General features: G+C 36.8%; 1 protein-coding gene across 6 annotated transcripts in view; it reads right to left on the bottom strand.

Moving 5' to 3' along the window:
* Positions 1-24,128, bottom strand: part of dst (dystonin) — a 114,434-nt gene that overhangs the window by 86,836 nt on the left and 3,470 nt on the right. For 3 of the 6 annotated variants that reach the window (XM_088013011.1, XM_088013006.1, XM_088013009.1), the window contains exons 1-3: positions 20,670-20,771; positions 19,640-19,856; positions 2,643-2,704 (exon numbers count right to left, since the gene is read on the bottom strand). In XM_088013011.1, the coding sequence (XP_087869137.1) occupies positions 2,643-2,704; positions 19,640-19,820 (243 nt within the window). In that variant the 5' untranslated portion in view covers positions 19,821-19,856; positions 20,670-20,771. Of the gene's footprint in view, positions 1-2,642; positions 2,705-17,870; positions 18,457-19,639; positions 19,857-20,669; positions 20,772-24,128 lie in introns of those variants that run through there. The other 3 variants (XM_088013010.1, XM_088013008.1, XM_088013007.1) reach the window with 2 other exon arrangements.

Raw genomic sequence — 24,128 nt, forward strand, 5'->3', positions numbered from 1 at the left:
GTAAGAAAAACCTATGCTTTTTTATATATATTTTTTTATTTATTTTTCTGAATTGTGGCATGTTTGACACTCCATAGTGACTGCTCCATACTCCATCATTATCTCTGAAAATACATGTAAAAATTATGTACCTTAGTTAAAATAAAATGACAATGGTTTTCAAACTTTTTTATTTTGGTATGCGATTTCTAATCCATATGTAATTCTAAGGAGGTAATTTCATTATCTCCTTATTTTTTCCTGCCAAGATTGTGTCAAGGTTTACATAGCCTGCACTGCCGTGATTCCTAAAGCAAGAACTAAAACTAACAGTTTCGATGAGCCTCTAGCATCCTTCCAAAAACAAATTGGTAAATGGTTCTATTCACCACTGTCAATCTGCCTTAAACATTGAAGGAAGCCAACATCCTTGTCACGTAAAATCTGATCCTAATGATCAGACTGGTTGAACTGAATGTACAGCACAGGCTCTGATCTCAAGCTTAACTCTTCCTACTGTCTTTTAAAATGAATAACCGAGTCAGCAAGTTTGCAGTGTTTTCACAGTAATGTCTGCATTAAGCTGGAGATAAGAGGCTAAAAGGCCATCAGAGCTGCGTGACTTAATTTGACAAAGTGAATTTTATTTTTTATGCTGTAAGTGGTACAAAGCAGTGAGTTATAATTTGTCCCACAAATATTGTACATTTTTAAAATGCTGATTGGGGGACAATTCAAATTACAAGTTAATATTTCAGAAAAGTATTACAATTGTGCCTAATTGTGCTTTGTTCAAGAGATTTACTATTTGCTGGGTCATACTGCAGATACTCTGCAAAGTATTCTTGATGCAGTAGCACAAACAGCCTGACTGTCTCAGACTGATCCTTTGGACACTGATAGGTCACTGTGCTCAATGTGTTTAGTGAACCATATTTGCTGTTAGTTGTGTATATCTGGTAATACAAGATCAGCATTCACGCTTTAATATTTACATACACATTAAACCACACTGGTTTAATTAGTTACGAAATCAAGTCACTTTTTAGCCAGAAAACAAAACTTTAGACCAAAAGACAGAGAAGTGACAGAGTCTCTTTTCTGAGGCAAAAAAAATCTACTTAGCTTTTATTCTTCTTTTGACATTCTGGCCTTGAGTTTTAATACAAAACGTTCTATACATGTTCCCTTCCTGTTGGATTAATTAGTTTCTAACAATGCCATTCAATTATAGGGAAAACATAGGGGTAAAGCAAACAGAACACGAGAAACTGCAATGTAAAAAACAGCATAGGCTTCTAAGGTAAAGGAGCAAAACTAGGGAAAACCTGTTTAACCGTTTAGCATTTATAAGAGGAACTTCATCCTAGCATTCTGTCTTGTCATACTGTAATGGAAAAAGATAGTATATCCTCCTTTAATGCCAGGGTTCTCCATAAAAAAAAAATTAAATTACGTGGTCCCTTCAGGTTCTAAAATGACTAAAGTAGTCGAGGTCTATTTAGTTTATGGCACAGTTTCTACATTTTGGTTTCATGTCTTGATACATAAAACTCTCAGTTTTACACAGGGTGTACTTCCTTTTTCTAAAGACTGCATGTCAGTATTAATAGATTTGTGTTTATTTCTGTTGTGTACTTCAAGTAGTTGTATTTTTGTTCAGTCGTAAAGCCCCATGTGGATACTGAAAATATGTACTAAAGTCCAGTAGTTTTTAAAAGACTTCATGTCCCTTTTACGTTTTTCCCATTTTCAGTTTCCCACATTGACCCCAAACCAGAAAGAAAATCTGAAAATGTGACTTTCATTTATATTTATGCTGCAGTGTATCAGATTTTTCCCTTCTCCTCATCTACTCTTTTGATGAACTCTTTAAAATATCACTGAAATACCAAAAGGCTTTAGGATAAAGTGTGACAAACTGATTAAATTCAGCTACGAATACTTTTGCAACACACTTACATCCAACACAATGATTTCCTGCATGGTCTCTCCATATTGCAGAATCAAAACTGGTGTCATCGTGCCAAATTAATTAGCAAAGATCATCAAAGTTTCTGTTTTTCTGCAAGGCTTTACATGTAATTTGCAGCAGTCAAATTGCAACCAATAAAATTCCTTCAACATTAACAATTTTATTTTTCTTGAACAGGTAAATCAGACAATAAAAGACGATTAAGATAAATCTCCTTTAAGAGATAGCAGTGAGTCATTCCATCCGATCTCTGAAACGCATGAAAACATTTTCATATCCTCTCCATATCCTTCATATTCCAAAAAGGCGTGACAGATGAGACATGTCCATGCTTGTCTATTTTCTTAAGTGTTTCATTAAATTCCAAACACTGATGAAACCACGTAGTAAGCATTTCACATTTACCCCTCAACAAAAGAAAACCTGTTGCTGCTGCAGAGCAGCTACACATGTCTTCCTAAATGACTTTCAGCAAGCTTTAATAACGTCTCAGGAGGAATGTTAACATGTTGGAACCTAACAAAAAAAAAAAAAAACTAGCAATAAATGATTTACTGTGCATGTAACATGAAAATGGTTTTGGTAAATGTGACAGGAAAAAGACTTGCCCAACATATGATCGGTACAGCTTTCATATCAGTTTTAATAAGCAAACATTTGCAAACTACTGCCAGACAGTATGTCTTACCTTGAATAGATGCTGATTTATCCATTTTGTAAAGGTCTTTTTCTGCACTCTGTCTCTTTCATCTACAAAAGGGAAAAACATCACAACATTAATTGTTTTCTTCTCCAGTTGTCTAGGCACATCTGCTTTTTGCTAAATCCATCAAGACAGAAACCCCTTCAAGCAATGTGTGTTGTGTAAACTGTGAGTCACAACGTGCTACAAAAGTGTGGTTATAAGTTATGCTACAACATTTTCATTTGCTTGGGGGATTTCAAAGATTTACAGCTTCATTTTTTTAAGCAAAATCTTCTACTTCTAGATTAACCCCATCAGTTTTGTGTTGACAAGACATTGCAAAGGGTCAAAGGGCAACACTGCACTAATAACATTATAAACAAAAATAACATAAACCTAGGTAACCAGTTACATAAACAAACATCAAATTACTGTTGTCACTTCAAACCACAAAACTCCATACATTCAAATGTAGAATTATTTGTAAATGTGAAGCTGAAGAAAAATCCAAAATAAGCTTCAAGATCTTTGCAAAGGAAACCCTGAAGAGTGTAGCATGCTTATTTTTACTCTGCCTTCCTGTGTTAACACTATGCAGTGTAAAACATTTGTTGTAAATGTTTTACGTCTCACCTGTCTAGTGACAAAAATGTCACGTTTATTGGAGAACATCTGAAAACATCCCCAAGACTCAAGTCTTTCATTCTAACAGGTTTTCTTCCAGCAATGTTTTATATTTTGCTTTATGCATTTTACTTAAACTGTGACCAGCAGCCATGTTGCTGCTGAAGAAAAGCCTCCCCACAGCATGATGCTGTCGCCACCATGTTTCATGTTGAGGACAGTGAGTTCAGGACAGTTGTTTACTAAATCACCTTCTTCCACATGTTTGCTGTATACCGTACATCGCTAAGTCAAATTTGTGAAGTTCACACCCAAAATCCTGTCAATATTAGATGTATTAGAGGTCTAATATTAACAGTCATTTCTTGGTAGGTTTGCAGTCATGTCATAGTTGATTATTTTTGTATGATGGATTGAACAGTGATCTATGAAATGGTTAAAGCTTCTGATAAATCTGAATTTATCCACAACTTTATTTCCTGACCTGTACAGTGTCTTCCCCTGCTCCAAATTATGCTGTTTGTTCACTAAGGTCTTCTAACAATCTTATATAGACTCTATTAGTTTATCATTAAAAGTCTTTGGATAGATACTAAATGTTCAGTTTGTGAAAAAGTTAAAGTAGGATAAATTGCAAGGCACTGTGCAAATAATTCTATCACCATAATCAATCCCTTTCTTTCTAACATTTGTAACAAAACAATAGTTAATAAAAAGACAGTTAGAACATATTCTTGAAAAAACCAAAAACAAATTACCACAATTCAAATTAAAAAAATATAAACGATTGATGCAGAAAAAAAAAAGAAGACATGAAGCAACGCTGGAACTTTTGAGGATGGGAAAGTGTTACCGTAACACAAATGAAGGTCGTGATTTCCCAGAGGCTAAGATGAAATCACTCTCAGCTACAAGCTGTCAAAAGCACCACAATGCTTTATTTGTTGTTTGCATCGCCATACCAACCAGACTGACATCACCCTGTGACAGTGACAACACCACTGTAAAAGCACAGGCATTTTAGGAAAAACGTAAACTGGTATCTTCAAATTCAAGTATCTATTTCGTTCGTGCAAACGCCAAGTCCTGGCCAGACACCACAGCAATGTGACTCATTCCAGTGCTTACATGTTTGCATACACTCTCCTCAGAGTAATATTTAGTGAATGCAAAAACAAAAACAAAAAAAAAGAAGCAAAGAAAAAAAAACATGTGTACATGCCGATATTAATAAAGGCAACATCTGTCAGCCAGCTCACACTTGTCCCACAACTACCACCATCGTCAGCGGTCTCTGAGAAATATTTCCTGAACCCTAACAACACGACCAGCGGCAGACTTTATAAGTCTCCACGGCAGATTACATTTAAGTTTTACTCCGGCAGATCAGAGAAATCATTAGTGAGCAAACACTGACGGATCCAATCACTTAAGAAAACTGTAACATAAGTACTGACCCATGCAGCACATGAGAGTTACCAGATGTGCTCTGTGATCCCTTTCAGTTTCAAGCAGGTACTTCATCCTGTGTGGCAGCTTCCGACCAGCAGACAACAGGATAGCAGTCCAGTTAGACGAATGCCGCGTAAATGAACGACCAGAGAAGCTGTTTTAGTCTCTCCAAGCTTCCCTTTCTGCCTAACAGCCTCCGAGGGAGCTGCAACTCCCTCTCTCATCAAGGATCCAGAGCGAGTCCTGTCAGGTTTTCCATGGCTACTTGCTATTTTGAGTTTCCATGCGGTTTGGTGTTTATCTAGCAGCAGCTCATGAAGGCAGTGAGGAAAGAAAGTTTTTTTTTGTTTGTTTTTTTTACGAAAGCATCCGTTTTCAATGCCAGGATGATTTCAACTCGCCATATTATGACTAATTTAAAAGTGCAATTACGACAGAAGACAGCCTTATTGCTTAATTATAGACAAACATGAATATATATCGAATTAAATCATTTATTTTTAGGCAAGAAAACAAAGGATTAAACAAAATTAGCTGTCTGGTGCAGTTGTTTGTGTTTTCTGTTAATCATCGCAGTCATCTAAAAACATTCAGGTAAACACAAGTCAGCAACCTGCATGATAAGATATGAAAACAACCAAAACAGATGATAAGATTTATTTTTTAAAATCCAGTGTTCATTTCTAACAAACGATTGCTTTTAAAAATGGACCAAATGCTTTGTTGAGCCAAAGATTTTTATAAATTGATGGCAACTTTTAGTAAATGTTAGAAATTTTTGTGTTAAGCTGCGGAAATTATTGAAGTTTTCATTGGACCATTCAAATTCGAATTGAAAAAGCTACTATCACATAGAAAATCCTTCAAAATGGTCATAAACCCCAGAAAATGTATCTCCATAATGACAAGGGTGCTCTAAGTGTTCTGTTAGCCTATCCTCCACAGATTTTTCCATTTAGTTCATCTAAAAATAGTCTATGAGTAAGAGGCACTGGGAATTGGAAAGTGGAGTGGTGCGACAATTATTCTGGATAAAAAATATCAAGCAGGAGATGAAATATTTCAGTGTCACATTATTCTCACTGTAATATGAACCAAGCCATTTTCTTCTTTAAGTAGAGTACACTTTCCTGCCAATCAAATAATCATATATTCTATAAGACTTTTACTTTTTTTTTTTTTTTTTTTTGCGATTCCAAATCCAAAGAGAAACGCTTCCGGACATACTAGACAACCAGTACCATGAGGCTCCAGCCACACTAGCTGTTGTAATAGAAACAGCTAGTGTGCAATAGCAGATTGATCCACTGTTGAAGCGGAGGGGGGTTAAGGTGGCAGAACGATGGACAAAAAAAAAAAAAAAAAAAAACCGCACATGTTTGATTCCCCAAAAGTTGTGGAACCAAACCTGGAGCTTCAACCTTTTTCCCTCTCCAGACACTTTTTTCCTCAAAATTAACATTAGGCTTTTAGAACAGCAAAAGTAACTTTCCTCTGCACATCTGTGAAACACCTTTTTCTTAAATTTAGGGTCAGAATCATCTAAATCCTTAAAGGAAAATAACTCCAAGTCTGATTTTAATTTGTCTACCAGTAGTACAATTTAGGAGTAAAATAATGTCTGATGTATGGTGTGGTGGAAATTTTTTTTTTCTGCCACAATATCAAACCTAATTTACTGTACTGTACTGTATTGAGTCTAACAATAAGCAGATACTGACTAGTAATACATGTCCTTTTGTATCTCTATAACCTGTAAAAAACTTTGAGATGGTTACCATTTTTTTAAGAATGTAAAAATCAGGGTTGTTAATCATGAGTTAAGGCAAATTCATTTTACTACTGTTCATTTTTTTAAGGCACAGGATTCCGTACTTTTTGGCCCTCACATGCATTAATCGCAATTAAATATTTTTAATCAGTTGATATCCCTAAAAATAAATCTACTCTTCTTTTTAAGTGAAAGCATTAGATTAATCTTCAGATAAAATACTTTAGACTTATAAGTTATGATGCTTATTTGATTTTAATAACAAATAAATTAAATCTGATTTAAATTTTATGTTACAATAAAGTCAATTAAACTGAGGGTTAGATAGCAACATCACCAACAAAATAGCAAAAATTGCTAAAGCTCAAGAAAATATAAGATATCTAAGGAAAATGCCAGACATTCAGCAGTTCTGCTGTGTCATCTCTGATCCTTACATCATCGTGTAGTTGAACCACAGATGGGGAAAGCTGCTCAGACTGAAGAGGGACGCCGACTCATACACTGCATTACATTAAAATTCATCCAAAAAAGGAAATAACATAGACAAGTTGCTTACGTATTCCAGGAAACTGCCCAGCTCAGATCAAAGGTCAGGTCAGAAAAAGAAACCATCAAGGAGAGAGACAGTAATGATTACCATGCTTCATATGTTGACAGTTCACTGATAACACACACACACACGCACACGTGAACACACACTCTGATAGATTCATGGCAAAAACAGAAACATCAGCTGGTATGAGATAGCATAACAGTAATAATAATAATAATAATTATTATTATTATTATTATTTCTACCCTGAATGTCTGAATGCAATATATTGTGGACCAGAAAAAATGAAGAGCTGACCTGCGCCTCCAAGAAAAATATTCATGGAAGATTTATATTGTGGTGCCCTCTGGAGGATTTTCTAAGAATAAAAAGCAGGATCCTTGGTAGTTCTCCAAATGAATAAAGGTCATTTAATGTTTGGCCATGAAGTGAACAGAATGGGGACTATATCAATATAACAACAAAGATATGATACCAAACAGTGCCAAGGTGAGAAGTAATGTGATCATTCCCATAATTATCTATTATTACACAACCTCAGCACCTTTATCACACACATTATAGTTATCCAATCTTACAAAATCAGTGAGCAAACAATTTGGTACTTAGCTGCTCACCCAGTGTTTCTCTCAACTGATTGGATCAGCTAACCAAGTTTGCTTCAATTCAGTTGTTAACTGTCAAAGCTTCCATTATTTTGCTTTTTTCAGCAAACATTACACCTTTCGAGCAAAATTCCATTTAATTTCTATTGAGTTTCAGCAGCAATCAAAGCTTTTGAATATCAATATCAGCCTCAATGTAAAGGCTCAGCATAAAACGCAAAACAACTAAATTAAAACAAAAATTGAACTTCAAAAGCTAAATAAAGGTCCCCAATAAAAAAGAAGCAAAAAAAGAAAAACAATTAAAGGTAGTAGAGGTGTGGCTTCACAATATTTGTGTTTTAAGAGATATTTCAAGATAAAATTGTTATAAACACTTCACAAATCAGACGTTTACAACTAGCAGTTTTATAAGTGACCAAGATGTCTTGCTTTAACATAATAAGAAACAATTTCCTTTCGAGAAGCTTTTTTTTTCTCAAAAACAAATGTCAAGCATATCAGACTTGTTTGTAACACATGGTCAATTGTTTTAAAATCAGAGGAAAATTTCGGTTTTAGTCGTCACTTAAAAACTCATTGTTGTGATCCTTTCTTGAAAGGCTGTGTATGATAGAGTTGTAACAGCACTATGATTTCAAACTCGATGCCCATAGTAAGAAAAATACTTAATACTTGATACCATTTTCACCACAGTATCAAGTGTTATCAAGTATTTCTTTAAAAGGTTTGGCTGTTCACATAGATTCTGACACATTTTTGGTTTATCTTTGTCAGCTTTGGTGTGGGTCTTTAAAAAAAATAGATAAAACAGTTTTAAGACAAAATTCCAACCCTGAATCCCTTAAATACTTAACAGTGCAGTAATGAAAGGATGAAGGTTGTTTTACCCCTTCCCCACTTCATAGTTGCCACCCGTAAAAGGTCAAAGCCATAACGGGGCTGTCGAGAGGCCACCAACCTCCAAACAAACATTAACTTGTGCCATCCATCATAATTACTGTCCTTTTTTAACTCCTAATTATCTTTACAGTGTGGGTTTTTTAACATAATTTACCAAGTCTGTAGTGGTACTAATACCACTACAGACTGTTGCCCACAAAGAAGTCTAGTACCACTACAGACTTCTTTGTGGCCAACACTGCTGCACTGATTATTTAAGAGCTTATCAACATCCTTCGCCTTTTCCTGTCTGTCTCCCTCATAGGCAAAATGCCCCCAAACTACACTTTTGCTTTTGCCTTTTGACCAAAGAGGATCGCAAATTTTCTTCTTCTCTGGAAGAACTTGTCATGTTGATGTTTAACTTGGATGCGCACGGTTTGATCATCAGCAAATCTGTGTTCAATTGAAAGGGAGAGGCTAAGTATCTGTTTGTTTGCGACGCATTTGTGCAAAACTCTGTGCCAAAGTGAAATATCGACACTGAATACAATTAGTGTCTTAAAGATATCATTCATTTTGTATCGCTTACATTGAAATCACAATTTTTTTCACAATATTAGTACATGACCTCCAACAACGCTTAGAATGGTGGTACATGGATGGCATCTCCACAGATGGCATAAACCAAGGTTTCCAAGCAGAACATCATCACCCAAAGCATCACACTGTTTCTGCCAGTTTGCTTTCTTGCCGTAGCAAATTCTGATGCCATGTTTTGACCAGATAAGCAGCACAAATGATGTAAATAAATTAGGTCAACATCTTCCATTGCCCTGTGGTTCAGCTGTGATGGTCACAAGCCCATTGTTGGTTCTACTGGCAGTGGATAGGGAAAAGGTATTCCCTTTGGGCAGAAAATGGTGCAGCAAATGGTTGATTGAGCCACATATGATGGCTGACCTCACCACTTATGAGACATTAAGAAACCTGCTGCTAACAACGTGGCACCTGGTAACACAACACACCTTCAGGGGTCAAGTGGAATGGATGTTGTGGGTGTTTTTTGCTAAAGCAAGGGGGAAACACACTACTATGGAAGTGCTCATAATGATATACATATATAATACATAAAATATTGCAGGAGACGGCTTTATCCAAGCTATTGCATATACATATCGTATCTCATATTTGGCTGAATATTTGCTGCTGATAGTCAATGCAGATACAGCCCCTCCTGAGAGACCACCACAGCATTCAAACTGGCTGCCTCAGACACTTATTTGTAGCAAAAGCACATGTGCATGGCTATAAATAACCACAACCCTAAACTATGCTGGCCCTCCAACTGCAAGCCACATAATCTCTGCCACTTAGGTGACATCCTTCATTTCCTAATGTGCACTATGGAAAACTGAAGGAGAGTCATGCTTGTATAACTGAAAGGAGAAAAAAGGGTTGAAAGCCTGTTTTGAACCATGATTACAGACTATTCACACTATCATAAAGCTTAATACAATTATAAATGTTTCATGTGTTGTACTCTAAACCTGCAGAACGCAAGTGTGTGCAGGCTTGTTTAAACAGGATAGAAGATAAACGGATGTCTTTTTAACACCACTTGGCATCTCTGTGTTAAAAATCCTCACAGTCTGAGCGGAACTGAGTCCAAAAGTCAGTGCAATCAAAATCCAGCCTCCATAATCCTCTTGACCTTGTATTACAGGGAAGTAAAAACATACAGACTAAACTAAAGCTTTTTACGTTAATGTCAAGGATAAGGACAAAGATTCGCCAAGCATTATTGAGCTCAAATCTGTAATCAAATGTATATGTTGTGTTTAAATAATGAAAACCTACAAATATTTGAAAGAACTATTGTGCTGGACAATTTAAAAAAAAATAATTCAGCCATTTTCTACTGTATGAGCTGACCAAATTTGTCTTTTAAGGAACCAAGAGAAGATGGATGAACAACTGGCTTTATGTAGCACTGGTACGAGGAGGTGGGAGCACGCCCTTATCTAATCTTTTAAACTGCAGAATAAAACCCTGGTCCAATCGGCAAACTCTCTCACATCTTATATGAACCTACATACACTTTGGTACCTGTAACCAGCAAACACATTCTGACTTTCACCATATGGCTACTTCATCACATTTTTAAAAGTGGCAAAAAAAAGAAAAAAAGTATTTCTGATGAACTTTTAACAACAAGCACAAGACTGATGGTGATGGTGAGATACTTGTCGATACATTTCTGACATTCCTTGTGAGTGAGAAACTGCAGTCTTCTCAAAAAGGTAGGGCAGCATCACAACTATGTGACTGGAACAGCTCTGTAATTGAAACAGGTTGTCAGCATTCAAAGCAGCCAAGGGAGTATCTGTTTTTTTTTGTTTTGTTTTTTTTCCATTGCTGGAGACAAAAGATAAGAAAAAAAACTTTACAGTGTCCAATAATGACTGTAAATACTCTATTTAAAGCATAAATATTGCCTGAAGTTCAAAAATAAGTTTTAAAGGATAAACGTAGGATTGGAAGGATGCAATAAACACGGCTGTCTGACCAACACACATGAGTACCAACACAAAGTCATCATTAACCCTCATATGTGCAGATGTGAATATGCCATTTTAAAGTAAAATACTCTCATTTAGGTGATAAGTAAACATAACAAAGACTTACTCCTTCCAGGCAGCCTTTCAAGATTTACAATGGGGAGTTCAAATTGTGTGATTTTTTTTTTAATGTTGGCATTCCTCACAGAAATATTTGGAAGCCTGACTTTTAAAGTCAGAGTACAATCTCAAGTTCAAACTCATTTTGGAACCTACAGACATAAACCATGTTGAAAGTCAAATGAAGACAACAGCTTATTCACATTTCTGTCATTTTTATCCTACTAAGCCAAAAGCACCAGTAGGACCCCAATTCCACACGGCTGCAACAATAAGTTCATTCATAATGTGCCAGAACAGCATTTCTTTAATCTGTCTGATGTTTTCGTCCAGATTTAGGTTTTAAATCCAAGTAAAAGAAAAAAAAATCTCACATACTTCTCAAAACAAACTTCCTAATTTAGCAGTGACAAAAATAAATGCATGAACTCATTTGTTGGTCATCTATCATAAAAATAAAGAAAGGAAGTCAGTTTGTCAGTCTCTCTGGACAGAGAAAGGAGGTGGTGCCGGAGAGGGAGAGGGAAGGCTGCAGAGCATGAGTCAGGGGAGGGACGGAGACTCACAAGATGATCTCATGTAAGAGGAGCTAAACAGAGCTGTGGTATGAGGCTCAGTCATACTGGTCTTCCCATCACCATGACAGCGTACAAATACAACAGCGAGCATGCATCATTCTCGGGCATTGATATGATGCAACTGGATGGGACTGCAGTGCAGGCATAGTTTATATAACCTTCTATACAACATCTCGGGGATACAGTAGTGTTGTATTCTGCAAGATCAGAACATCTAACCTTTTTAAAGGTAAATATAGTGGATATCTTGGAGAGAACAGTTAAATAGAACCAGTTCAGGTTGCTATTGTAAAATTACTGAGAAAAAAATAAGCAACCGATCAAAGTATTTATTGTCCTGCATTCACTGTTTCCAGTCAGAACTGAGGTATATTATGATCAGCAATTACAATAAACACACAGATTTTATATGTTCATTCTTTGTTTAACCTGATCCACCGCTTGTGCAAACCAAGGTCAATCTAACTACATTATGGAATGACATTGTGACATTTGACTAATAATTTCTTTATGTTTGCTCCCCTTAGTGGGAGAGATACGTTAGAAAACAGGTGATTAACCTGTTCTCACAGTTGACCTGTTGGGGAAGAAAGGGAAGGCTTAAGAATTTGACTGAGTATGACAAGAGCTAAGTTGTTTAGGCGTTATAATACACAGAGGATCGCAGTTTGTTGGTTGCGAGGCTGCAAAGTGACAAAGCGGTCATGCTGGCCCCTGAAGGCTGAGGTCTCACTCAGCAGGATTATTTGCACTAGCACAAAGCACAAATTGGCTCAGGAATGCCTCCAGGAGCCAAACAATGAGTTTGAGATGTTCACTTGTCCACCAAATACTCATATCTCATGCCAACTGAACATGTGTGATGTGCTCGCCAAAGCCGTTACCATTAGTCTGGTGGTCATAATGTTATGCTTGATCAGTGTTTCTGCATAAATATATCTTTGAGTAAGGGTAGTGCAGAATCCTCCACTGAATGACAGATGCTCTCATTTTGTTATCGTTTCCTGTACTCTGAAGGAGGTTTAGAGTCAAAACTCCACTGGGCAACACCAGGAGTGACCTCCCAGATGATGTCACCCTTCAGGAAGTAGTGCAAGTCCCAACAATGACGCTGTATTTATAACCATTAATTTGACTGTCTGCAAAATAAGGTTTAGTCTAAGCCTCGCTGCACCTCCCCATTACATGTCCTGAATAGAAAGTGAGCTAGTCTTCAGTAATTGGGGATATCAGAGACTCAGATGAGACATTACCCGCTTTACTGGTACCGCCTATCTTCAAAGTGTAGCTAAATTCATTTAGTTTGAAATTGTAATAAAACATTCTAACAAAGAGGTTCACCCAACTAAGCAGGACACAAGTCTTGGACAATGCTCCCATAAAAACAATGTACCTTTTGTTCAAACATAGACAGGCTTCACAGAGGAGGCCTGCAGTCTATGTGTGGGCCAGTGGGCCATGTGAATGTGATGAGTGGGCTGTCAACAGAGAGCAGAGGGGCGGGGCTGAGCCCAGGAGGCCGGACAAAGGCAGTGACTGTGCAGAAAAAAACTGAATATTATCTAACTCCCCACTGTGTGAGATTATGAAGGTATTAAAGACTTGGTTTAGTCATATAGAGATATTCTTTAAGAATCTCCAGTGGTCTTTTAGCTGATAATGCAGAATAAATGAATTTACAGACAGCACAGCCTCAGAGACTCTTGCAGACCACACCCTACAACACAGCAGGATATTTAGAGCTAGATGAACAACGGCTAATGCTGTGTGGACATCAAGATTTGATCAATTTTGCTACTAAGCAAAAAGAAAATCTGTATATATATATATTTTTTAAGTTTAGTTTTCTCCTTTTTTGGAAAATTAAACAGTTTAATGTTTAGGGAAAACCTTGAAGAAATAAGTGCAAATTATAATTACGTTGCTGTACCAACCATCACAAGCAATTACTTACTAATTTGGGTTTTGACAGCAGAAAAATAAATACAGCTTGCTGCTCTTAATTACCAAAACATAGGCTGCTCAAGTTTAAGAAATATAGACCACCAAGACCAAACATCATCTAAAAAATGGAAAACAAAAACTCCTGACTGATCCATTTAATCTACTGTGATGACAGAGCAAAATCCACTGTTGTGAAACTTAAATGGCCCCTCCATGTTTGACGGCCAACCCAGCAGGCTCAGCTAGAACGGCACGCTCCCATTTAAAATACAACATGGCTGTTGTGTGTGCCTAAGAAGCCATTCCTTTAACCCATTCCCAAAGTTTCCAATCTTTCGTCCAAGAAATCCGCCGTACCTTTCAACACTAGTAGGTGTATTATTAACACACAAAACTGCATAAGAGTGTGTTATTTCAGCAACTGAACCATGAAGAACTATTTGTGATCTGCCTTAAATCAAAGGAGTCTCAAAGTCTATTGTTTCTTTACATACAGTGTAGAACTCCATGGATCTATAATTTTTCATTTTGCCAATTTATCCAGTTATTAAAATACATTTAAATGAAAAATGTGTTCAACAATTTCTTGAACAGGCAAAAAAGTAAAGATAAATACATATAAACAACAGGATTAGCACAACTCTTGGGCTCCATTATATGTGAAAATCATGCGTACAAAAAGTACATATTGATATTGGTCACAATAAATCCACATTTTCCTCCCTTCCGTCTCTCTCGTGTGTGCTTTCAGCACTCTCTTGGACTGTAATCTGTGCCAGATGTGAAGATCTATTTCAGTGAGATTCCATTATATTTTAAAATTATATTTTAGCCAACAGCTATTGAATCGCAAACTTTGCAATAATTATGGCACGTTGCACAATCTGATGTAAAAATAACCACATAACTGCAATACAATTGTGAAGGCCTGTTAGTAGCACAACATAGACTTTATCTGACCTACTCAGAACTGGAGTCTACAAGAAATATTAGTTATGAAATTTTACAAATTGATCTACATTGGACGTTTTTAAAATCACAAAAGGTTTTTTAATACCATTATTAATCAGTTTAATACCTCTAAATACCTAGTTAAAAAAAAGAATTTTTTTTTTGAATAACCTAAAAGCAAACATTTAAACATAAAAATGTATTTGTCTCTGTTTGTTAGGTTGAAGTAAACTATTTATTGTTTTATAACTGTCCCTACAACTGTTTTGTTTACTGGATTGTTTGCTTGGTTACTGCTACTGATTTTACTTTTAAAAAGCATCCCATTGATTCTCCATGCATCACAAGGAGCAAAGCTCGAGGCTCTAGGTAGCTGAATAAAGGTCAGGCTAGCTTTAGGCAATAATAAAGACAACAACGCTGTCAAGGGTTTAGATAACGGTTTAGATAGAAAAGGATTCAAGTAACGAAGAAAAGAACACTTTAAAAGGATATATGTTGATATATTTTAACGGTAGACTAACACAGGCAACCAAAACACATTTCTCAGCTTGTTGTTCATTTCTTACAGTATTACAGAAACCAGTAACCTCTGCAAAGACAAATGTGTTAATATGAAACTTCAGTGAAAGTTTTTATTTAAATACCTCTACGCCACCGTCAAAACTAAAGCATTTTTGACCTTATAATTAATGTATCACTTCAAACAGGCTGTTCATTGACTCCTTAACTCTCTAGTGAATAAATGTTAAAAACCTCCAACTTCAATTTCTCCTTCATGGGGTAATCTGTAACCTGAGTAGATGGAAACAAGAAACTCAGAGTTGGCAAAAAAAAAAAGAAACTATCAGCTCGTAGTGGATCTAATTTGCAGCATCAATGGCTTAAACATCACAGATAATTACACAATTAATGAAAACTTATTTTAGCATAAAGTGAGGTGAACACAGATGACAAAGTACACTGCCGCTGTAAGACTACATTGGATACAGTAAACTGTAAAATTATAAAGTGATCATTGTTTTTGGAAATGTGCCCTTACCCTTCAGTAAAAAATCCATCGTTCATGCAACAGCTGGTGGGACGACAAATATACCCAAAAATCTGTCCATAACATGTGGAAACTGATCGCAGACTGGCTGAAATGGCTGAAAACACAGGAAATAAGTAAGCTTTCTATTTGTCACAGCCCATCTGCCTGAAGACAACAGCTACGGATTCCTAATGATCCTCCATCATATGACTCCTTCAGAGCCCACTCACAGCGATTAAACCTTCCAGCACAGCTGACTGGCAAAAAAAATCCTCAACAGCTGAAAGAACATGCACACATATGCTGAGTATTCACAAAAGGGCACGGCATTTATTGCTTATTGTTCTCCTGACTTGGTCTGTGTTTTACTGAGACACAAAGAGTTAAAAATCCACTCCTGTCAGTTTGAATTTAGCAAGTTTCTATGTCTTCAGGCCTGACCTGAGGATACATGTGTCTGATATTGCCAAGCTCAAGCAGAGTGGAGCTCGAATCTGTGATGGAATGATTCTAATTAATGTGGTACTCTCAAAAGGCATGGCAATGTGAAGTGACATGAGCTACTGATGTAAGATGACTTTGAGCCATGTTATAAGATATTGTACTGCCTGACATAGGAGACTTCACGGGTCATAACAACACCACGCAATGAATTTTATCTCTGTAAAAGAAATCAAACCAAGTCAAAACAAATAGGGACGGCGACTAGTATGTAAGTTTGCAAGGTTTACAACAGATTTTTTTGTCCTACTGTTCATATGGTTTAAAGTTCTGAATCGAGATGAAGTGCCTTCTCTGGATATAAAGCATACCTGTGACTAGCCCAACTAATTTACCAGCTAATGTTGTGATGATCATTCCAAAAATAATCACTTGTCCTGAATCCACTTTGTAACTAATTTGGTCATGCTAATGGCTCACCAAGCACTGTGTGTCTATGATTTAGTAAGGAGGCTTCATTCACCGAATACTGGTGACAAATAGAATGAACTACTTCAGCAGAGTGCTGCCTCGACCCCACTTGCTGCTAGCCCAACAAGCTAGCAACAAGTGAGCAACAAAGGACTGTAGTACAAGCTGAAGTACTGCTGTCAGCTTGTAGTACTTGTGCTACTTTATACAGAAAAGAATGGCAAGAAGGATCATTTTTTTCATGATAATTCTATCCAATTTAGTCACTCAAAAAAGGACTTCTAAATGTGGAGGGTAATTGTTCTATGTGCAACACACTCAAAACAATTAATTTAATAGATAACATTACTATGATACCATGTGACCTTGTTATTTTTACTTAATGTAATCATCCTAATATCACATTGGCCCACACCTTACTGCAAAACATAATTGAAGCTATTTGCTAGCTTGTAGCAAATAGCTACAAGGTTTCATACCATGGGGAATGAGATCAAATCAATCAAATAATGTCAATTAATGTTTTCAGTACATGTTTAAACTTCAATTTTCTTTTTTCTTTTTAAAATGTATTGCAATTACAGAATAACTTCAAACTTTACATTGAACAATAGTGTAAGCTGAATGTCCTCCATGTTCAAGCCACAATGCTCTCTGCTGTTTTAAATGTTGAAAATATATTCTACAGTAATAAAATAATGGCATTTTAGCTAAACAGGACAAGTATACAAGTTAGTTAACTGATATTCTAACCACTAATAAACCTTTCCAAGAATTGCCATGCATGATCTTTTGTTTCATTTGGAAGTTATTTTACAATGCAAACAGAATAAATTGTTAGACGTGCAATTCTTTTGCACATGTGGATTATTAAAGGAGAATTTACAGAATTCCACAAATGAACAGACCTATAATCTGACAAAGTAACCGAGCTTATTAGATTTTTAAGCAAGCAAACTACATGTAAATAATTACTGTTTCTTCTAATTCCCTGCCCTTTCCTTTCTTTTTATCAATTTAAATCACGATAAGCATTACTGTTATAAGACTTTGGTCTTTTGTTTCTAAAATTCAAGCTTAATGTGATGTCATGCGGGAAATATTCCCATTTTCCCATTGAAAGCTGCCAGTCAGCAGAGAGGAAAAGGGAGCAGGCTGACATTTAGCCACTTAACTGTCAAGCAGTGACCGGGCAGATTTCTTCATCGCTTAAAAAGCCTCGACTTATAGATCCGCTCCTACCTTTATATTTTTCCAATACGTCCTCGTAGGCTTGGAGGTATTCCTGTTCGTCCGAGAGCACATACCCCTGCGGCGCGCACTGAGCCATAACCCGGGCTTCACAAACTGGACGCTCACCAGAGACGGACTGGGACACAGCATGTGTGTCGTTGTGTAGCTCTACATGCTTGTGTGTTCGTGCGCCTGTGCATGTGTATTTGCTGTGGGCTGGAGAGTGATCGGCGCTGTTGTCGTTCTGAAGGAAACGCCCTGCAGCCCTCCCTTGTCTGCAGTCTGACCAATAGGAAGCGCTTCCTCTGTGACTTTACAGGACCGATAGGAAGGACTGCACTGTAAAAAATAATCAATGTCCGTCTTCACAGCCCAACCCAAAACTGTCGTTAGAACTAACATTAAGGAATATTTAATTGTTGTATATTGCACAGTCTTACTGGACCAGACTTAGTTAGATTCAGAAGAAAATGTTACTAAAAATGGGCTGACATTAATTTAATCTCATGGAAACAAAAACAAAAAAAAATGATAGCATTAAATATTAATGTAAACAACCTTTTCATTGTTTTCCAAAACTACTGCTCTCTTTATAGCAGAAAGTACCATATGACCATGTGCCATTTTAATCTGTAGATACAAACTGTTTCCATAGGGGGAAAATGCCATTTTAACAAAATGTCTCTTTAAAATTTCTTATTTTTCAGCATTAACATGTAACATACAAAAAAGAAATTCCAAGTCTCTCTCGACTTAGCTTTCGATCTCAAACACCTGGAAAGGTGGTCCTCACAAGATGTCTTTTCTAAATATAATTAATTCAAACATGCAGTATATAAAAAAATACAGTGTTGAAAAGTAAGATGCAGTAAATTAAGCCACAACTGAAAATAAAATAACAGTACTGCAAATGAAATGACTAACTTACTGCCATCCAGCTGTTATGTGTTGTAAAATTTAGAAAAACCTGTATTAGCTCACATTCAAGCAAAATATTTCACTATCTTCTTTATTGCATTGTGGCCACAGTGATGTGCTCATTGTGCCCAAGATTCTGCTTCAGACATGATGTGTTCACTGTTTAACAACTTGCTTGGAAACTTAAATTCTTGAGGGGTTTTCTGGAACTTGTAGAGGATTGGTGTGATATTTGTAATTTTGATTGAGAATCAGAATAATCAGAATTAAAATCAAATTGTTGTTGTTTTTTCCATTATTATATTTATTTTTATTAACAGAACCGGTCCAGAAGATTAAACAAAATATTTTGTAAATAAAACTATTAATGTATTTTTTTTACAGTGTGCATAAAAGGAGCGTCCTGTCAATTTGCTCCGTTATTATTAGCGCACTTTTTATTGCTACTGATTTCCTGTAACTTTCATAAATCCACAAATCAAAGTTCTGTTTATTTTGCGGTTTATCAACTGGGATTTTACTGTCAGAACAGATCTTTATGAGCTTTAATTGAGCCCGGACGATGCAGTTATGTCGACAATTTTACGATATCAAGCGGTGTCAAAGTAACACTATAAAACGATTAGGTGCGGTAAAGACAGCTCGCCTGCATTTCATCACGTTTCTGTCAACCTGATTTCTTAAAGGTCTTATTGTTTCATTGACGTTCAACGTTGAAAATAAAATCCATAGAAAATCCTAAATATAAGAGCACATCAACAACAACATACCCGTACATCAATCCCATTATTCCTCATTCAGTCTTTGTTTTGTTTTCTCTCTCGATCTCTCTCTAACTTAACAAGGTGCGCGTCCCTCACCTGCGATCCTGAGCACAGCTCTCTCAGCTGGATCCAGTACGGATCCTCCCTGGATCTTCCTCTTGGACCGCTCGTGTCTCGGCAGGTTCCAGGGCAAAGTGTCGCCGGGTGCCGGCGACGCCGATCCGGATTTGAAGCTGCTGTAGTCATCCTCGTCCGAGATGTCTGCCGAGGAAGACATGGAACAGTGCAGGGAAGGGTTCCCCGAACTAGAGCTCTGTGAGACAAAAGGAAACGAACAATGTCTTGATTATACACACATTCGCGCGCACACGCATATACACGAACACATAGATGAAAGGCTAAAAGGAGAGAAAACACCGCCAGGCTGTGATCGCATTTCTCTCACCATGACTGGTCAAGGTGCGTAATGTGCGTGCATGTTATGAGTGACATGGGCCACCAGTTCACAGCGACCCAAAACAATAAAATACTGAGCCAAATAAAAGCAAGACGAAATGCAATAGCGTCTAGCTCCCCCGCCAGGTCAAGTCTAAGACTTACCACAGTATACATGGAGACCTGTCAGCTGGAAGAAGAAGAAGAAAAAAATATATATAATCCTATTCGGGCATCATTAGCTTCCCCCTTCAGTAATTTACTTTAGGGGTGCCACACCCTTCCAGGGATGCTCCGGACTCTGTTTCCCCCTTAAGGCAGCATCAGGGATGCGGAGTGATGCAAGATCTCCTGAGGACCGACAGAGGATGATGCCGGTGGGTGCTGTGTGTCGAGGCTGAGCTGAGCTAGACCGTGATGGGAGAGCAAGACTGCATGTGTCTGCGCGTCATACCCGGCAGCCAACAGCAGCAGCAGCTGCTGCTGCTTCGGTTCTGACGGCGGTGTTAGAGCGCCATCTCTTACACAAAGGAAGCTGGTGGCTGTAAACATCCCCCTCATAAAGGGTACAATAAGTTCCAGAAACACGCTGCGTTCACAATGGTGACAGCCGTAATTCCACAACAAAATGTAGGGTTCAGCACAAAGAACGCACTAACTTGTCTTTTCACCTATATGATAGGATAGTTACCTGAGAAAAGTTTAGTTGCACATGAAGATTTCTGTTTCCAAAATTCACTGGTTCTTTTAAGATTCTTTAAGTTTGGCTACTCATCGGCTAAAGTTTAGGGTGAAAGCCTCTGTTTCTGTAGTCATTTCCTGCTGCACCTTGACACTCCCCAGCTTGAGCAACAGAACAAATAAAGGCAAACACATCCCTAAGGAGGAGGGTTGGGTGAATTATACTTGTACAATCACGTTCACACATTTGCCTGGTGATCAGGGACTTTAACAAGGGCTTACCAGGGCAGTAGCATCAAGCCCAGAGGTTTGGAGGAGCAACACAAATAATTAACTTGTTTTTATTATTTTACTAAGTTTTGAAAATTGAACCGATTGAGGTTTTATTCAATAATTGGATACTTTTCGAAAGAAAATCTATTGGCTGATCAAAAAGTCTATCAATAAAAATGAGACAAGCATCTCACAAAAGGTATTACAAAAACATAAAAGCTATCAGTCAAAAAATTGTTATTACTTACATTTCTTTTTAAATATGTAGGGGTGCACTGATTCCAGGTTTCTGGCCGAACACCGATCAGCAATCTTTAAAATGCCTGACCTGCCGATTCCGTACCATTATTCTTTTTGTCTGGAATGCTGTTTAAATTAACAATAAAGTGGTTGAGTTGGTATTGGTGAGTTAACTGCAAGCACGCAGACATGAACTGGTGGGCCTGTCTATCAGTCAAACCTCTCTCTCTGGAGAGCATAAGAGAACAGTGGTTGATTTTTAGACCTTTGTTGAGGTAGATAAGTTTGAGGGCTTTCCAAGCTGACCACCTGCCTCCCAAAATGAAGGAAATCGGTGCAAATAAATGAGTGCACCCCTACAAAAATGATGCTGAAAAACATTTATCAGTGGAAAAATAAACATAGGGTGAACAGTCCCCTGTGCAGACTCTCTTGATGATGAAATAAAAATAAAATAAAATACAATGAATGAAACATTCAACATATAATAATTTCTGGTTAAAAATGGGCGCAACATTCAAACTTTTGTAAATATTTTACAAATTCTTAAAAACAAAATTCATAAAACATAAATTTAAAAGACTAGTAAAGCCACATCTTCTTTTTGTGCATCCACAACAGTTAACATATATATGTTATTTTTTTTTTTTTAGACTTCAGGGACACATATTTGCAAAATAGGAGATTGGGATTTCTATCCACTTTTGTTCTTTTGCATCTATAAATAGACTAGATGGATTGTTTGTGTGAAAAATTTTTCAACAGGGCCACGCAGAATCATTTCTCGTTTAAAATAGAAACGCTTTGTTAATAATAGCAGCATCACTGCCTCCTGTTTCATCAGATGAAAACCAAGTCCTGCAGAGGCAGCTTTATGTTGCGTTTATATTATGACCATACTTCCGCTTATTCAGAATAAGAAAAAGTGAAAGGACATGCGGCTTAAGATCCATTGTTTTTCTAGGGGTAAATGAAAATGTACCTGAGTAAATCTGACAGTGCACAAAATCCCTGCAGAAGCAAGGATACAAGAAAGATCACAGAACCACCCCACAATGACTCATTTCTCTCCAGGGAGTGGCCTTAGATTACTGTTACTTGGCAGAGTCTCTACTCTGTGGTTGGCAAGTTTTAAAAGAAAAATCATTGTGGGTAAAACATGAAAGAAAGCACAAAGTTTTCATCCTCGTTTGGTAAAACATTTAGTTTTTTTTTTTACAAGATTCATGCAGGCAGCGAACATCTTTAAGAGCAAGACATGAAATAAGACACGTCTGCATCGGCTTCACTTCCTGTCAATAAAATGTGTTGTCGTTAGCTCCTTTGCACTGGTCTGGACCAGTTAAACAGATTAAAGGCTGGAGACACGTTCTTATCGACACGACCACTGTAAATCTGTCATCTTGACAATATAGGACTGTACCACAAAAAAAGGGTGGGATGATAATTAGCCTAATTATACAAATTACTTTTTTTTTCTGATTCAGGCTGAATCCTGACATGCTAAAATATGTTTGGTCATCTTGGGACTCTTGTGATTTTACAAATTTGCTGATGTTTATTTGCACAATTAGGTCAAGAGTTCTGCCACTTATCTGTTTGTTACACTTATGGTCAATTTATAGAAATTATTGCTTGGTTTAAAGTAAAATAAGTGAAAAATTATGTAAAAAAAAAAAAAAAGAAAGAAAGAAAAAAAAGCTTTGGCACATCTATGCTGGATCTTGTTTGTTGAAGACTGCAATGATTAAAAACCAATATGTGTCCCTGTGATCCCCAGTTATCATATAGGACTACACAGATCAATAGGTTCCTTTGAACTATTAGTCACTTCCAACATAACAGAAAATTTGACAGAGATCACAACTAAAACTACTGCAGAATAGATATGAAGAGGGTTGAAGTTCACCTTCACAAAACATAAACCAGAGCTGCAATAGAAAGTTTTTTGCTCAAAGCATAAATATTAATTAGAATGACTTAAATTTAACGAAGAATCTTAGTAATTCTTAAAAATAGCTTTTCACAAATGCTTTCCATTCAGTCTGAGTGAGATGGAGCTAATTTGCAAATAAGTGTCAAAGGTCTCAGTGTCTCGATGTGCAAAACCAAAGGAGATGTTCCCCAAAAGACTTAAAGCTTTGATTCTGCAAATTATTGACAATTAAGTACCACACTTATTAGACTTTTTTTTTTAATCATCAAATCTTTTATAACTTTCCAGCCACTTTAAAATTATGCATTACTATGTTTTGGTCTATCACGTAAATCCCAATGAATGACATTTGCAGTGTGAAAGCGGTAAGTAGTTTTTGTGTAATATATGAAATTTTTCAAATATTTGTTATACGTGAAAATATGTCTAAGTAGCAGTCATACAAATATTTAATGGTATAATATATCTGTATAAGATCTTTTCTCGCTGGAGGAAATGTTTTCAGATTAAAGCAGCAGGTAAACACCCAACTTTCCAAAGAAACCAACGTGTCCACACCCAATAATTCCAAATGCTTCGAGCTCTTTGTGCTTTTCCAGCTAGACAAAAAAAAAAAACAAGCAATTATTTTCTGATCAGGAGATGGGTTCTGTCTCTCCTTAACTTTTTGACCACACATTCTGAAAAGATAAAGCGCTCTGCTGAGAATAAAACCTTTGAGCTATTTGGCACATAAGCAGGGTATATCATGTTTACAATTAAAGCTGAAGGACTGAAATGAACAGATATGGCTGGAATGATAGCAGGTACCATCTTGAACAAGAGGACTGAATAAACTGAACAGATATCACTAAAAAAATGAATTATTTTGAATTTGAACCGCAAAGTTGTAGCAGGCAAGAAACAACTCTAACCATTTCAATGAGAAGCTATGTGACATTTGTTGTATAAAAGTATAAACTTGAAATTTGATTCTCAATCAAAAATGTTTATTACTCAAAACTTCCACTTACACACGTT

Source organism: Poecilia mexicana, unplaced genomic scaffold (assembly GCF_051168715.1).
Source record: "Poecilia mexicana isolate PSO_F unplaced genomic scaffold, ASM5116871v1 scaffold_15, whole genome shotgun sequence".
In the NCBI taxonomy this organism is placed as follows: Eukaryota; Metazoa; Chordata; class Actinopteri; order Cyprinodontiformes; family Poeciliidae; genus Poecilia; species Poecilia mexicana.